Below are 15,947 nucleotides of genomic sequence, written 5' to 3'. Positions count from 1 at the left end.
TACCTCTCTCTACGAAACTGACAATACACTATTTGAGCTTCTTTGTGATACTGATATTCTCTATGGCTGTCTACACGCTCCCGCTGGTGATACCGAAGAAAAGGCGAGTCGAAGAGGTTCCTGAGCTCGAAGCCGAAAGTGACAGGCTTGACCAGGAGGCCAAGACGGCGAGACAGAGACTCGGCGCCCATTCGTTCAATGCGGAGTTCTGGACGAAAGTTGCAGAAGTCGAAACGATTATCCTGCAGAAGACGAGTATCGCCTCTGAGATCTCCTTGGCTAGATTCACTGGACCAGAGTCGAAATGGGAGGAGGGTGAAGAGGCGAAGAAGCTTTTCCAACAAATCAGAGCGCATCGACATCTGGTTTCTTCATTTACAGCCTACAGCGAATGCCTCACAACCAGTTCGTCTGGAATGGGAATTGCCAGGTCAGGGGCTAGAAAACGAGACAATCGGCAGACGGAATTTCGACGGCAACTGCTCGCAGACTACGCAAGTCTCGACCCTACCAGGCTATTATGCGTGGTGTCCGATCACCCATCGATATGTTCCCGAGTCGTCAGTAACAGCAGCACACTTCTTTTCATACAAGCATGGGTAAGAGACCATGGACGCCATCTTTGGCAAAACGGAACTGATCTCCTCTGAAAACGGATTTATCGTCTCTTCCACGATCAAGGAGCATTTCGACTCTGGCATATTTGTCATCGTTCCTGACGTGCCAGAAAAGGCTCCCTTCCAGACGATCTTCCACTGAATGGGCTAGGAAATCCGGAACTTCAAGATCAAGATCATCGACAAGCAATGGCCCCTACTGAACTGCGGCATCTTTACCCTGGATGATGAGCCGAAGTGGAAAGATCTGGATGGTCGGAAATTGGTCTTCCGGGGTACCTGCAGACCGGCAGCTCGTTATCTGTATTTCCATTACTGTCTCCAACTTCTCCGCCGAGCATGGAAAGCCGGTCCTGGAGAGGAGGCCGCTGCCTGGTCTCTCCAGGATGAGCTTGCAGAACCTCTCCGGGCAGTACCGGGAAGATACATCTCAAAGAACATGCTTCAGGCTTTCATCGACGAGCTAGGCCATGAGTACAAGGATCTTCTACTCGGAAGCAAAGCAATCAAAGACAGGGCCAGTCTATTGCTTGATACTGCTGCTGTACAGATTACAGACAGCGACAGAACTAGCGACAGCTCCGAGGAAAGTGATGACGACTACTAGAAGGGTCACCATGTGGTTGTTGCTCAGCCTGGTAGAACAGAACTTCCAAGGCTTCAATTGAAAATTATATCAGTCTTTAGATATCCCTGCAGACCTAGACTAGTATTCATCATAGCCAATTATTCTCGTATTATTCAATCTTATGCTACTTCCACCTGCATAGACTTCTTATCGTAATGCTTATCTCTGCCGAGGTTGTTTCATACGGAATATTTGGCAGTGATCAATAGCAATACTTACAAATACCCTCTCTCTCTCTCTCTCTCTCTCTCTCTCCCTCTCCAGCTGATTTATCTCATCGTTACTACTGATACTAAATACAAAATGCAAAACAAACAAATTATATACACCAACCCCCCCTCGGCAGGGATAAACCCCTCCCTTAACGGCGGCACATTCAGTCTGCAGACCGTCTCCCTCGCCGACAAAGACCACCTCCCCGCCGACAAGATCCTCGTACGCGTGCACTACCTCTCTCTCGACCCAGCCATGCGTCAATGGCTAACAGCCAAACGGTCGTACATTGCGCCCGTGGAACGCGGGGCCGTCATGCGCGGACAAAGCATCGCCAGAGTCATCTCCGTGGGCAGCCAACTCACCGACTCCCCCTTTCAACCAGGGGACTGGGTACTCGCCTACTCTGGTTGGCAGGAATACGCTCTTCTCTCGAGCACGGAAATACAGCAAATCGCCTTCCCGCCCGGTGGAGGAACACCCACGGACGCCCTCTCGGTACTTGGCATGACCGGCTTGACGGCGTACTTTGGTTTACTGGATGTCGGGAACCCTCGGCCAACTGATACGGTGGTCATCTCCGGTGCAGCAGGGGCAACGGGGATGGTGGCAGGGCAGATCGCTAAGAAAGTGCGTGGTGCGAAGCGCGTGGTCGGGTTGGCGGGCAGTCAAGCCAAGTGCGACATGCTGGTGAAGGAGCTGGGTTTCGACGCCGCGATCAACTATAAAGATGCGGATTGGAGGGAGCAGCTCAAAAAGGCCACGCCGGAGTACATCGATGTGTTTTTCGATAATACTGGCGGCGACATTCTCGATGCCTGTCTGGCCAGAGCGGCGCGGAATGCCCGTTTCGTCATCTGCGGTGCTATCTCCCAGTACAATGCTACGAAACCGCAGGGACCGGCCAGCTTCATGACTGTGATTGTATGTTCCCACCCTTTGAATAATGGCTTCTTGCTAATTGGTAGTCCCAACGCATCACGATGAAAGGTTTCATCGTCTTCGACTACGCGAAACAGTACGGAGCCGCTTTACAGGATCTTTCTACCTGGCTAGCGCAGGGTTTGATCAAACGCAAGGAAACCATCGTCCCTGGCGGACTAGAGGCCGCGCCGCAGGCTCTGGTAGATCTCTACGCGGGCGCTAATACGGGCAAGATGATGGTCGAGGTGGCTCCTGTCAAGCCGGCAGCCAGGCTGTAGTATAATCTTCGAAGTACGGAGTAAGGAGATAAGAGACATTCCTAGTCATTTCAGATGATCCACACACACTACCACGTCGTAGATCCATTCCGACCGGAGCACTTCCGACGCGGTGATGCGGCGATGGGCGTTGGGACAGAGCATGGCGTAGATCACGTTGCGACAGCGAGTCTAAAATCAGCAGTTAGTCATGGAGCACTGCTAATTCCCCAGGAAGAGTGATGTACCCCCCCCAGTCCATCGATGGGAGAAAATCCCTCCTCTCTTCTCCCCCGCAGATACTCTCCGTACCCGCCGTCTTCGTCCTCGCAAGCCACTCGCCACAGTAGATGGCCGGTCCGCATCGCCACGTACACCAGACCGGCCGCCCACACGTCCCCGGCTCGAGCGTCATAGGATTCGTCTTCCTGCGGTAGTAGAAAAGAGTCGTCGCCACCGTCTAGCTCCTCGGGCGCGGTGTACGGGATCGTCCCGGACATGCGCCGTCGGGTGGCCTTCTTCTTACGGCTGCGACGCGGGGTGCACCCGCTCTGCTGGTCGACCCATTCTGCGTTACCGAAATCGGCCACTTTCACCTCGCCGGACGAGGTGACCAGGATGTTCTCCGTCTTGAGGTCGCGGTGGGCGATGCCTTGCTCGTGCATGAACTCCACGCCACGCATCATCTGTTTGAAGAAGCAGTCCGACTCGATGGGGTCCAGTCTGCCCGCCTGGACGATCAGGTTCTGCAGATCGCCCCCAGCACAAAATTCCATCACAAAGCAGAGATCGTTCCGTTCATCGTGCAGGCAGTCGATCAGGGTGATGATGTTGGGTTGGCCCTGCAGGTGGGAAAGGATCCGTTGCTCTAGCAGATGCGAGTCGGTCAGGTTCGACGGTGCGGAGTGGCGGAAGACTTTGACGGCGTACATCTGCTTGGGCGTCTTGGCCGAATGCGCTCCCCGGCCCGAGACCTTTTTGGCATGTAGTCTGACCGAACTCGTGGAGCCGTAGTGGAGGACATCCGTGCAGGAGCCGTACTTGTCCGTGAAGCTGGCCAGGGGGTCTAGATCCTTGGGGGGACTCGTCACGAGCGGCTCTCGCTGTCTCTCGTGTGCTTCATCATCCTTGCTCTCCGCTAGCCAGTGTGACAATATATTGTGCAGACCTGGAAGAAGGCGTTTGGAATCTTCTCTGGAACTCAACAGGTGACGGTGGCTACCGTCTGGGAGAAACTCAACGGTGGGGGAGCGAGAGGGCTTGTGGTGATGGTGATTATCGTATCTGTTAGCCGTGATGGTTGTCATAGTGGGAACAAATTTGAAATTAGTAGTAGGATTGTAGGACTACACGAGAAGCAGATATTCATCGTCCTGCGAGTATCGACATCATCGTAGTCGTAGTCAAGGTGAGTCGTAATTACTACCCAGGCAATATAGCACTACTAGTATCTCATGCGATATATGTGTATCCTGACTCAAAAAACGGTCAGCTCTCTGCTGCAGTGCCGGTGACAATTCGCTGGAACAAAAGACGCAGCTTCCATGGGACGTGCAATATTCTGTAACCGCCAATTCTGCTGCATTTTCGCCATGAGGGATTTTCATGAAGCCAGAAAGAACCACGGGTCGACCGCACTTTCCTTGTTGGTAAATCACGTGAGCCCACGGGACACGTCACACGTCACACCTCGATCCTGACCGCTCGCTGGCGGCAAGAAGCCACAACCAAGCTTTTCCTGCGTCTTGGCCACTTTGCAGTGCCCCCTTTTCCTTTCCCCAACAGCAGCAGCCGCCGCTGCTGCTGCTTGGCCCGTGCGAGATGAGCGAAGAGCTGCGGGATTTTCTTCGTCGACTCGCGATAGGGACTTTGCGTTCTTTCTGCCGACACGGGACGGCGGTGACGTTGAGGCACGACGCGCGATAGGGGGACTTTTGGCCAGGAAAAATCCCTCAGGAAGCACCCACAGGCGCTCTATTTTTGTGGAGAGACCAATTTCTTTCTCTAGACGATGCGGGATTTGCGACATGAGGATATTGGTGATGGGTGGGAGTATGCCCACTCAGTATGGGATGTGGTATGCCTGCCCACTCAATACGACTAGACTGCTAAACTGCTAGACTGCGAATTAACTGCTACTGCTGACGTTGATATTCAGCCTGCAGGATGCAACGCTCGGGGCAACTGACAACACTGCTATATACTTTAACTCATCGTTCATTGGTGGGAGACTCAGATAAGGCCTGATTAGTGAAGATGGAGACCCAGACGCTCTGATGGGGAAACCGAACCCCTTGGAGTATAGAAGAACCCACGCCCCCAGCACCGGTGGAGACTGAATAAGAGATACCACGTTCACTGCTCCGTACATCTGTCATTGCTGGTCTCATCCTTCCGAGAAAACTGGTGTCATAGAAACTCCGCGGTTGCATTGCGTGGATGCCACTACCTAACTAGTAAGGAACCTCGCTCAAATGCTAACACGAGAAAGCGAGAGGACACTCTGTGGGATCACCTACCTGGCCTATCTGAATGAGGGAGGTCCATGCCTTGAACGCCTCCCTGCAACCCTGTCTATGATCTCATACAGTTGGGAGGAGTGTTGGAGGGTGAGGTTTTGGAATAGTATCTGCCCACTGTCTCTCTCTGTCCACTGGTTGAATGACTTGCGTCGGGATGACAGCTCACACATGGAAATCAACTGACAGACAGACATCATGGTGAGAGAAGCAAAGAAGCCAAACTATTCATATTCTTAATTCCCTCGCCAATCATTCGTGGTGAATCAAGCAGCTCCATGGGTCGACCGGGCGTGGCAATGCAAACGTACCGCATATTTCTTTTTGTTTTGATTTTACCCACCTCCATAGCTATTAGCTACCTCTCTCTGATCGGACTTTAATTTCTTTTTTCTTTCGCCCCAGTCTAATTAGCTAATGTAAAGATGGGAAAGCGTGCAGGCTCCAGTCGAGGGTTTTTGCAACGGGTAAGAAGTTGGAACTAAGAAGGACCCCCAACCCATATGGGAATCGTCGTTCCTGGCTCAGCTCGACAGTCATGGCGAAAAAGGATAAATACCTCTAGCAGAGCCTGTCTGAATCTCTTTCCATCCTAGGTGTTCTATCCTTCCTTCGCGTCATCTTTCCGTTTGCTGTGCTGCCCGAGTGCGGGAGAGTAGACTGCTCTCTCTCGAAATCTTCTCCCTCCCGGCCAGTTCCTCTAGGCTAGCTTTCTCTCCCTATCTCCCTTCCTTTCCCCCTCCTTTTCTTTTCTCCTTCCTCTCTCCATCACCATGGCGCAGTCATCTCAGAGTCCTGAAGATCTCGACGTGGAGGCCAGTGGCGACCAGCCGCCCGACGACCAGCAACGGGTCGGTCGCTCTCAAACCATCGCTTTCGACGAGATCTCCCTGGCAGATGGCTCTCGTTCGATCTACCAGCCTCGCCAGACAAGAATCACCCGGTCCATGAGTCGTGATACGATGCGAAGCGCCCGCAGCAACAACGCCCAGTCCACTGCAAACAGCGGGATCCCCATCGAGTTCCGCACTCTCTCCATCCAGATCACAGAATCCAAGAGTGCGACCGAGGAAGTCCTCAAGGCCAGGCAGAACAAGGAAAAAAAGCCAAACCAGGACTATTTCGAGGGCCTGGATTTCCACATCATCAGTCCGGATGTGCTGTATCAACAGTTCAATGTCGATGTCAAGTCCGGTCTGAGTTCGTCGGCCGCCGCATCTCGACTCCAACGGGACGGCAAGAATACCATCGCGCATCACCGGGAGAACTACCTCAAGAAGATCCTCGGTTATGTCTTTGGAGGTTTCTGCTCCGTTCTCTGGGTCGGTGTCATCATCTTCTTCTTATGCTACAAGCCTCTCAGCAACCCCCCCTCGATAACAAATCTCGCCATGGCCGTACTCGTCATCATCGTCATCATCCTCCAAGCCAGCTTTTCCGCCTTCCAGGACTGGTCCACGAAGAAAGTGATGAACTCGATCCTCGACCTGGTCCCCTCGGATGCCCTGGTGCTGCGCGACGGGAATCGAACCCGCATCCCTTCCACCGATCTTGTGGCGGGCGACGTCGTCTACATCTCCATTGGCAACAAAGTCCCCGCCGACCTGCGTATCGTTGAGAGCTCCGGCGACGTTCGTTTCGACCGTGCCCTCCTCACCGGCGAGTCCGACGAGGTCGAGGGCGCCACCGACTACACCGACGAGAACTTCCTGGAAACACGCAACATCGCCATGATGGGTACCAGCGTCACAAACGGCAACGCGGTCGGAGTGGTGGTCCTCACCGGTGCACGGTCGGTCGTTGGCCGTATCGCCACCATGACCACCGGCGTCAAGGAGAAGCCCACCCTGATCCAGAAGGAGATCTCTCGGTTTGTCACGATCATTGTCATCCTCACCGCCATCCTCGCCTCTCTGATCCTCTTCACTTGGGTAGGATGGCTGCGCGTGGATCATCCTTCCTTTATGAATGTAGTTGACATGCTCAACGACGTCATGGGATGCGTGGTCGCTTTCATTCCCGAGGGTATGCCGGTCGGTGTTGCTCTGACACTCATGAGGGTCGCCAAACGCATGAAGCAGACCAATATCCTCCCCAAGGGGCTCGCCACTGTCGAAACGTTGGGCTGTGTCAATGTCCTGTGCTCAGACAAAACCGGCACCCTGACCCAGAACAAGATGTTCGTCAGGTCTCTCGGCTTCGTCGATCAGGAAATTAGCGTGGACGATGTCATGCAAGCGGCCAAGAAGGGAGTCGACGCCACAAACTCTCTCAAGCATCTCCTTCAAGGATCGATTCTCTGCAACGACGCCAGTTTCGATCCGACCACGATGGATTCGCCCGTGGACGAACGCGCTGTGAATGGCAATGCCACCGATGCGGCTGTTCTGCGCTTTGCGGAAAACCTTTGCCCCGATGGACTGGCGCAGCTCGCCCAATATGAGCGGATTCATCAGATCCCGTTCAACTCCAAGAACAAGTGGATGCTCACTATGCACAAGAACCCGGCCACCGCCGCCAGCGCCAACGAATACCTGGTCTACGTTAAGGGGGCCCCAGACGTGCTTCTGCCCAAGTGCACGTCCTACTGGTCTGGTGTGCATGGCGAGGTGCGAGCCCTGGACCAGGAGACTCGCGCGCTCTTTTCTGAGTTCCAGGTCAGGCTCTCGAAACGAGCAGAGCGTGTCATCGTCCTGTGCCAAAGACACTACACTCCGCGTGCCGCGATCGCCTCAAATGATTTCAGCGACGAGATCATTGCGGAGGGTGTGCAAGACCTGACCGTGATGGGCATTTTCGGCATCATTGACCCTCCCCGGCCCGAGACGGCTCACACTGTCAGGCTGTGCCGGCGTGCGGGCATCCGATTTTTCATGGTGACCGGCGACTTTGGCCTGACGGCTGCCGCTATTGCTCGTGATATCGGCATCTTCACTGGCACCGCCGAACCGGACACGATCCAGGACCTGCGTAAAAAAGACACCGCTGGCGGTGAGGATGACAAGATGCAGCAGCAGCAGCAGCGCAGCCTGCACAGCCTCCTGGTGGAAGGATCTCAAATCTCGTCGCTGGGCCCCGATGACTGGGACACGGTTTGCAGCTATGAGGAAATCGTGTTTGCGCGGACAACGCCCGAGCAGAAACTGCGCATCGTGGAGGAGTTCAAGTCGCGCGACCAGGTAGTGGCAGTGACGGGCGACGGGGTCAACGACGCACCCGCGCTGCGGGCGGCAGACGTGGGTGTTGCGGTGGTGACGGGCAGCGAGGTGGCCATGGAGGCGGCGGATCTGATCCTGCTGGACCAGTTTGACTCGATCGTTGAGGCGATCCGGCTGGGCCGGTTGGTGTTCCAGAATCTGCAAAAAGTGATCGCGTACCTGCTGCCCGCGGGCAGTTGGTCGGAAATCTGGCCGGTGATCATGAACGTGTTTTTCGGGGTACCGCTGCCGCTGAGCTCGTTTCTAATGATCATCATCTGCGTGTTTACCGATCTGTTCCTATCGCTGTCGCTGATCATGGAGCAAGAAGAGTTCGACCTGCTCTCACTGCCGCCGCGCAACGCCAAGCACGACCATCTGATCAACCTCAAGATCTACGCGCAGTCGTACCTCTTCGTCGGCGTCATGGAGACCATCTGCGCGCACTCAATGTTCTTCTTGTACATGTACCGCCATGCGAAGATCCCTTTCCACTCGCTCGTCTTCGCGTTCGAGAAGTACTCGGCAGGCTTCTACGGTTACACCGAGGACGAGCTCACGCATTTCACCGCCGTCGGGCAGTGCGTCTACTTTGTCACTCTCGTCATCCTGCAATGGGGCAACATCCTCGCCGTGCGCAGCAAGCGCCTCTCCATCGTGCAGGCCGATCCGATCTGCCGCCCGGAGCGTCGCAACCTGTGGCTCCCGCTCGCCATGCTCGTCAGCCTTGTGATTGCCATCTTCGTTACGGAGGTGCCGGGCATCCAGACCCTGTTTGGCACCGCCTCGGTGCCCATCGAGTTCTGGCTGATTCCTCTGGGGCTGGGCTTTGGAATTCTCGTCATGGACGAGTTGAGAAAGGTTACTGTTCGGATGTGGCCTAATGGGGTGATAGCAAAGATTGCGTGGTAGTTCTCTCCCCCTAGTTACCTAGTTACTAGGCGAAGACTGCTTCTACATCAACGTAAATCATTTCATGATATGTGATTATGTGCATAGAACCTTACAAAATAAAATAGAGGATTATGAATGTAAATTGATTAACTTGGTCCAGACCACTATATATATATATAAACCCCCGCGTCAAGGGAGCCGTGAAGAGAACTGTGTATAAGAATGTTGAAAGAGAGAGAGAGAGAAAAAAGAAAAGGAAAAAGAAAGAAAAAAGAAAACGAGGGAGATGATGATGATGAATGACGATGGTTTATGTTTGTACTTTGCCGGCATCGCGGACGTCTTGCATGAAGGCATCCTGATCGCCCGAGCCGGGGAAGATCCAGTAATCGCCCACACCGGCGGCGTGAGGGAGGTGACCGCCGCCGAACCCGCCGCCGACGGGGGCGCTGTGGCGGTCTCTGGCGGGGCGCACGGCGCCAGCATCGCGAGGACCCCATGCGAGGATATTGCGGACAGCGGAGCGGGAATTGGAGGGTCTTGAATTTTCATCCGCGCCCGAAGTAAAAGTGAATAACTGGGTCTGGAGACAGCCGAGGATGGCGACCGCGGCGCGGATGAGAATACGATCGCCCTCGAAAACCCAGCAGTCCCAGACGCGGACGAGACGGTCCAGGTCCAGGCCGTTGGTGAGCAGGGAGCGGAACATGGGCTCCCAGATCTCCTCGTCTGTCAGGCGGAGGGTGTCGTACAGGTGGGCGGCTAGACGGGGGAATTTGTACCGCAGCGTGGCCGAGGCGAGGGAGTACGTCCGTCCGATGGCGCCGCGGTCGAGCGTGAGAAAGGCGAGGGGCAGGGCGCGATTCAGCGCGTTGGCGAGGGTGATGAATGCCGAGGCCGGCGAAGGGAGTTGTAGCACTAACAGGGCGGCGGTAGTCTAGAATTAACCAAAATTAGCTTGTCTATTCTGTAGTGTTGGAGAGGGGGAAGAGAGAGAGAGAGAGAGAGAGAGAGAGAGAGAGAGAGAGAGGGCTTACATGGAGACCATGGATGTAGCCCACGTCGCTACGATACATGCAGTACGCCTGGAGGACATCTACCAGGGACTCGCGCAGGGGCCCGCCCTCCTGGAAGAGGTTGAGGTCGGGAAACGCGGACGAGGCGTCGGCGTCGATGGCGTCGAACCAGACCAGCATGCGCCTGGCGCTCTCGTTTGTCTCGTCCGGGGTGGCCGCCGCCTTGGCCCGCACGTCCTTGGCCCGCTGCAGGGCCTTGTGGAAGGTTTCGTGTGTCAGAGCCAGCTCGTTGCCCAGGGCACGCTGCCAGGCGGTGCCGCGCGAGCGAGCGGGGACGCCTCGCCACCATAGCTCGCGGGTGCGTGGCTCGGCGATGGCCTGGTTCCAGTGTGGGTAGACGTGCTCGTCCCAGATGCTCTGCAGTGTTTCGCGGGTGTTGTCTTTGTCGCACTGCGCGGAGGCGGCTTTGGTTGCTTTGCGTTTTTCTGTACGAGTTAGATGATAGGATAATGCAAGATGAGCAAGATGGAATGATGGAGATGTGTGGTCTTACCAGCCTCCCGAGATAGAGCCATCATGCGCTTGTACTCCTTGAGGTGGCGCTTCTCTTCCTTCTGGTCCTTCGGGGGCAGCCAGCTGGGCCGGGTGCGGGTGAGGACCTTCTCCTTCTCCTTGCTGATTGGCAGCGGGTCGATCATGATGTTTGATTTTTGCAGCGGGGGCAACTCGATGAGGGACTTGGAGACGCGTGTGGCCAGGTCGCCGTTGCTGCCGTCGCTGCGGCGGCGCTTCTCGTCGGCGTGGTGCTCGAGGGCCTCGGTGATGATCTTGGCCTCCTCGGAGAGGTCGGACATCATGACATTGTACGAGTAGACCCGCGGGTTGCGCGGGGAGATCTGGCCGCGCTCGGGTCCCGCCGAGCTGGATCGGAGGAGGCGGCGGTTGGAACGGGACACGCTGGGAGAGACCGAGGTCGAGGCTGAGGCAGAGAGGTGCGGGACATCGTTCTCCGAGACTGAGTGGCTGAGCGGCAGCGGCCGGCGGCTGGGGCTGGTACTCCTGGAGCAGGAGGCGCGGTCGTGCAAGGGGCGCGGGGAGATGGGGACATTCCACAGGCTGGCGTCTTCGGGCAGCTCCTCGTCGGAGTCGTGATACTCGGCCTCCAGGTCTCGAACAGACTTTCGGCGGGACGACTCCTCCTTGCGGTCCGAGCCCCTGGAGTTGACGGGGGAGAGGGCGGCGAGACTGTTGCTGGAGGCGGAAGGGGTCAAGGCGGGCCGCAGGGGGGAATTGGAGCGGGAGCGACGGCGCTCGGCCGACTTCTTATGACTGCTGGGGCGACGCTTGTTGCCCGCGTGCAGCGACGGCGCTGTAGTGCTGGTAGTGCTAGTCTTCGTGCTTGTACCCACGATGGTGGTTGTCGTGGTCGTTGGCTTCTTGGCTGCGGTCAGGTCTCGAGTGGTGCTGATAACAGCTTTGGCGGGCATGCGGGCGGCCGAGACGCGCCGCAGGGGCCGGGCGGCGTATGCAGGGGTAGGGTCTGGAACATCGTCGAGGCCGATCTCCTCGAAGTTGGAGATGTCGGCGAAGAGGCCCTCAGGGCTGGACTGGTGGGAGGAGTGGAAGGAGGAGGATTTGGACGACTTGGATCCGGTGAGGCCCGGGGGGGAAGCGGGCGAGCAGACGGTGGCCATATTATTGTACGACTTTGGAAAAAAAAAAAGATAACAATAAAAAAAAAGATAACAATAATCGATCAAACGACCGAAAGAATCCGTATAATTGAATTTGAAGATAGAACCAAGCGAGCGTAATCGAGAGAGATGGGGGGGGAGCACTGCTCCGGAGACGTCCGTCCGATGGCGATCTTTTGCTCGAGTCACTGACAGTAACACGCACGAGGATCTGCGAGGTCAGTACGGAGAAGGATTTCCCAGACGAACAGGAACAGGAGACAGGAGGCAAGAGACAGCACAGACAAGCAGGACCACACAGACAACACACAAGCCGGGTGTTGTCTTTGTGAAGCGATCGGAAATGTCGTGGTTATCGAGATCCGGCCTGAATCAGGAGGACATGGCGTAACGAGCGAGAGGTCTGAGTCTGGAAGTCTGGAAGTAAGAAAGAAGGAAGAAGGAAGACTGAACGAAGGAAGAAGATAAAACAAGAAAAGGAAATGAGCGAACAGGGTCAAAGCTGGTGGAGAGAAGGAGTGGTGACGACAGGGAGAGAAGACAAGATCCTCTCCAGTCTCGCTCTCGCCGTTCTCTGCCAGCCGCAAACGAGAGTATTTTACGTATAATACGATACGAGTAGAGGACTTGGTAGTGGAGAAGAGAAGAGAATAGGTAGTAGGTAGTTGAGAATGCACGACTCCATAATTGAGAATATCCTATTTATTGTATATATGTAGTATATTATTATTTGCCTCCCCCTTGATCGTACCAGGGATCGTAGGGATCGTAGGGATCGTAGGGGTCGTACCTCAGGATGGTCAGGATGGTAAAGATCGTATGGTAATTACCAGCCCTTTTATCTCATTATTGGACTGCTTAGTCAGAGACTACCCACTAACCGGACTTGGTTAGTGTCTCCCATACTATAGTAGTGCTTATCATAGACAATAATATTTTTCTACTACATAGTTATAGTTATTAAAATAATTACTAGCAATTGATGCTAGTAATAGAAAGTAACTAAGAAAGTAAATACTACATATAATTTAATACTCCATACTGCTATCAAGTAGCTACCTAGTATGTAGCAGTACTCCGTACTAAAACCGCCATCCTGCAAACGTCGCCCGCCCCTGTTGTACCACCCGTGCCAGACGCACCGCCTCGCTGTCCGTCGCCGGCCGAGCCGCCCTTCCCACCGTGTGCAGCCAGCGCAGCACGGTCGCATACCGCGTCTGTTTGCGGGCCAGCACGAACCGAAACGCTGCTGCGGCCAGGTACGACACGGCGTGAGGCTGCACACTAGTATTGGTAGTGTTAGTCTTGGGAGTGGTTGTGGTTGTGGTGGCTGTCTTCATCTTCCCCCTCGCCGACCGGATCAGATCATGCACTGTTTCCATGATAACCGCGTCTGACGGTTTTCGTAGGGCTTGCAGGTACCTCGACAGACGGATGGCGGTCATGACGAACGCCGCGTACAGGTTGGCCAGCACCACGGGGGCGGAGTTGTACGTTCCGTCGAGGTACATCGGGTGCAGCTGGAGCTGGAAGAAGGCGAGCATCTTGCGGTGCAGTGTCTGGCCGGGGAGTCGCGTGGTTTCAACGGTCAGGGTGTCTGATACGGTGCGGCCGACTGCCACTGCATTCTTCTTTTCTTTTTTTCCCTTTCTACTGCTGCCGCTGCTGCTACTCCCGTCTAGCACGCGTTCCTGATCGCGATGGATTTCCAAACTGCGCGTGTCAATCAGGCATCCACAGTAAGGAAACCTCGCCGCCGAGGAGCCTGCTAGTCGGGGAATACTGATCCCTTCGACCGTTGCGTCAAAGTTTACCAGGCTCTTGGCTGGGTTGACGCTGGCTCCGTACTCCGGCTGCCCCGCGACCATGACCTGCAGAAACCGCCGGGCCAGACGCACGTCCGGCGTGACGAGCAGGAAGTCGTCGACGAGCCGCAGCAGGAGTGCCTGCTCGGGATTCTGGAGAAGGAACCCCAGTGCGTCGCGCTCCAGCTCCGCGTAGAAGAGATTGCACAGCAGGCTGGATAGCACCGACCCCTGCGGGATCCCGTGTCGCTGGCGGAAGTATTTCTTGCCGATCTTGACGATGTTGTGCCGCACATGTTCCTCCAGCAGATCGAGTAGGTAGTCTGTCTTGTACTCTTTCTGCATCAGGGTCTCTGTGTAGACGGTGTTGGGCCGGAGCGTTGTGGTGGTGGCGGTGGTAGCCGCTGCTACATCTGCAATCTGCTGTGGTGGTGCCGCGTGATGAACGAACCTGCGCTGCGGTTTACGTTGCTGTTGTGGGAACTTGGAGGCTCCAGTCAACCTCACTTCCAGGTGCTTGGTCACTAGAAACGATTCGTCCTTGGATACAATCCTTTCGACCAGCCCGATCAGTTTCTGCTGTGGGATAGTATCGAAGCACGCCTGGATATCGACTTTGGCAAAGTATAACGGGGGCAGTGGTGTGTCCGAGGAGAGTCTCGCCAACAGGGTCTCCTTGAAACGCTTCAGCCGCGTGTGGATCTCCCCAACCGACTGGATGGCTGAGCCCATGCTCTGCGGGTCTCGCTGTCGGACGTGCTGGAGCATGCTGTAGATTGGAGTCATCACCGAGTTGATGCTAGGTTCGAGAAACGTTTTCGTGGTGCCAGCCGAAATCCCCCGGCGCAGCATCCGTCGCCGCAGATTCATTATCGGCCGTGTCCCCGTGGGTTTCGGTAGCAGGCGCAGTGTGCTGTAGCCTAGGGGTCGTCGCGCGAGCACCCGCCGCGCCCGATCAAGCGGCAGCTCCTCAAAGGCATTGCTCTTGAGGTGTGCCAGCGGCCGTTCGGTCAACTGCCGCCATGTATCGTGGCGGAAGTAGAAGAGGCGGTTCCGGTGCGTCTGCGATTCGGTCACGTAGAAGTTGGTCCGGATCAGCGGCACCAGAAGCGAGTCGAAGATGTAGTAGATCCATTCATGGAGGAGCTCGGTGCGTTTGCGCAGGTCTGTTTGGGCCAGCTTGGCGGCGATGGGCGCGTTTGGCGGCGCAAGCCAGGGAATGGACGCTACCTGTTCTAGTCAGTAAATGCTGCTGAACTGCAAAATCCAACTGTAGCATGTATACCTTGATGCCCTGACAAACCTGGTGCAAACTGAGACTCTCGTACCGACGCATCCGCACGAACCCGTCGACATGACTGAGGATGGCCCTCTGATTGTCGATTCCAGCCTGGCCGACGCCGTAAAACCCACGAGGAATCAATTTTCGCAGCACCGCGCGACAAAATGCTGAGACATTGGCAGATGGTGTCGCGTATGCCGTCAGATCAAACCCTTGGCTTTGCGGCGGCTTCACAGATCGTAGTGCATTTTCTGTCGCACCTGTTGCATCTGTTGTATCTGTTGTATCCTCTGACCGCGGAGGTTTAGACATCTCAAAGCATGGTTGTGTCACAAGCGGTTCAGAAACGTAGGAGCCCTGTGTCTGCTCTTCAACATACACTTTGCAACCGTTTACCGGACAGTAATGGTTCAACAGTATGACATATGGACAGTTCTGGTTGCGAGCCTGGAGCTTCTGAATCAGTTGTACAGGTTCGCCGCGCAGTCGACGGGGGATCTTATCATTGCCCGAGCGGTGCTGGTTGATCTCCTCGTCACGAAAAACGTAATCCTTGAACGGCTGAACGGTTTCGCGGCTGTCTACCTCTGACACGAAGACATTATGCAAGCCGAACTGGCGGGGGAAGACGTATTTCATGACGTGGAGAGTGTGGTGCATAGAATCCGCAGATGGATAGCGATTGAGGACGTCTTCAATTAGCCTCTCTCTCTCTCTTTTTCTCCTGATTTCTGATGGGTTCTTACGGATATGTCTAAGGCCAAAGCGGACATTGCCCTTGGCATTGAGCGCCGGGCGAGCGTACAGCATGCGGCGACGTACAAAAACGATGCTGTTGGGTTTATGGCCATCTGTGCAGGCCTTGTTGGGTACTGCTGCTGCTGCTGCTGGCAACGAGGTA

The 15,947-nt window shown here is 55.4% G+C and overlaps 5 protein-coding genes across 5 annotated transcripts; 3 read left to right on the top strand and 2 right to left on the bottom strand.

The window, feature by feature from the left end:
- Nucleotides 1-62: 62 nt before the first annotated feature.
- ASPZODRAFT_2118784 (hypothetical protein) lies at nucleotides 63-1,233 on the top strand (the record flags this gene model as incomplete). Its single annotated transcript, XM_022727780.1, has 3 exons — nucleotides 63-527; nucleotides 607-720; nucleotides 769-1,233. The coding sequence occupies 3 exons, from the start codon at nucleotides 63-65 to the stop codon at nucleotides 1,222-1,224; spliced, it is 1,035 nt and encodes a 344-aa protein (XP_022577434.1). The 3' UTR covers nucleotides 1,225-1,233.
- A 315-nt stretch (nucleotides 1,234-1,548) lies between these two features.
- Nucleotides 1,549-2,660, top strand: ASPZODRAFT_19905 (hypothetical protein; the record flags this gene model as incomplete). Its single annotated transcript, XM_022727497.1, has 2 exons — nucleotides 1,549-2,382; nucleotides 2,427-2,660. The coding sequence occupies 2 exons, from the start codon at nucleotides 1,549-1,551 to the stop codon at nucleotides 2,658-2,660; spliced, it is 1,068 nt and encodes a 355-aa protein (XP_022577433.1).
- Nucleotides 2,661-2,705: 45 nt separating this feature from the next.
- On the bottom strand, nucleotides 2,706-3,946 carry ASPZODRAFT_19904 (hypothetical protein; the record flags this gene model as incomplete). The annotated part of the gene is made up of 2 exons (XM_022727496.1): nucleotides 2,706-2,831; nucleotides 2,888-3,946. 2 exons carry the CDS (start codon nucleotides 3,944-3,946, stop codon nucleotides 2,706-2,708), a joined length of 1,185 nt encoding a protein of 394 aa, XP_022577432.1.
- A 1,612-nt stretch (nucleotides 3,947-5,558) lies between these two features.
- Nucleotides 5,559-9,532, top strand: ASPZODRAFT_1238891 (hypothetical protein). The gene has a single exon (XM_022721378.1). The coding sequence runs from the start codon at nucleotides 5,932-5,934 to the stop codon at nucleotides 9,265-9,267; it is 3,336 nt and encodes a 1,111-aa protein (XP_022577431.1). The 5' UTR covers nucleotides 5,559-5,931; the 3' UTR covers nucleotides 9,268-9,532.
- Nucleotides 9,414-11,481, bottom strand: ASPZODRAFT_1238566 (hypothetical protein). The gene is made up of 4 exons (XM_022721376.1): nucleotides 11,323-11,481; nucleotides 10,819-11,266; nucleotides 10,287-10,750; nucleotides 9,414-10,186 (listed from the first exon to the last, which is right to left on the bottom strand). The coding sequence occupies exons 1-4, from the start codon at nucleotides 11,371-11,373 to the stop codon at nucleotides 9,560-9,562; spliced, it is 1,590 nt and encodes a 529-aa protein (XP_022577430.1). The 5' UTR covers nucleotides 11,374-11,481; the 3' UTR covers nucleotides 9,414-9,559.
- Between the last annotated feature and the right edge of the window lie 4,466 nt (nucleotides 11,482-15,947).

This window comes from Penicilliopsis zonata (assembly GCF_001890105.1).
Source record: "Penicilliopsis zonata CBS 506.65 unplaced genomic scaffold ASPZOscaffold_22, whole genome shotgun sequence".
NCBI classification, from domain to species: domain Eukaryota; kingdom Fungi; phylum Ascomycota; class Eurotiomycetes; order Eurotiales; family Aspergillaceae; genus Penicilliopsis; species Penicilliopsis zonata.
This window is presented reverse-complemented; position numbering and strand designations above follow the sequence as displayed.

Bases quoted from the DNA above. Each gene is read 5' to 3' on its own strand.
- ASPZODRAFT_1238566 (XM_022721376.1), bottom strand. From the start codon at position 11,373: ATGTCCCCATCTCCCCGCGCCCCTTGCACGACCGCGCCTCCTGCTCCA. The intron at 11,267-11,322 runs GTACCAGCCCCA...TCGGAGAACGAT, and splicing joins CCGCGCCTCCTGCTCCAGGA to GTCCCGCACCTCTCTGCCTC. The intron at 10,751-10,818 runs GTAAGACCACAC...TAACTCGTACAG, and splicing joins GGCTCTATCTCGGGAGGCTG to AAAAACGCAAAGCAACCAAA.
- ASPZODRAFT_1238891 (XM_022721378.1), top strand. From the start codon at position 5,932: ATGGCGCAGTCATCTCAGAGTCCTGAAGATCTCGACGTGGAGGCCAGT.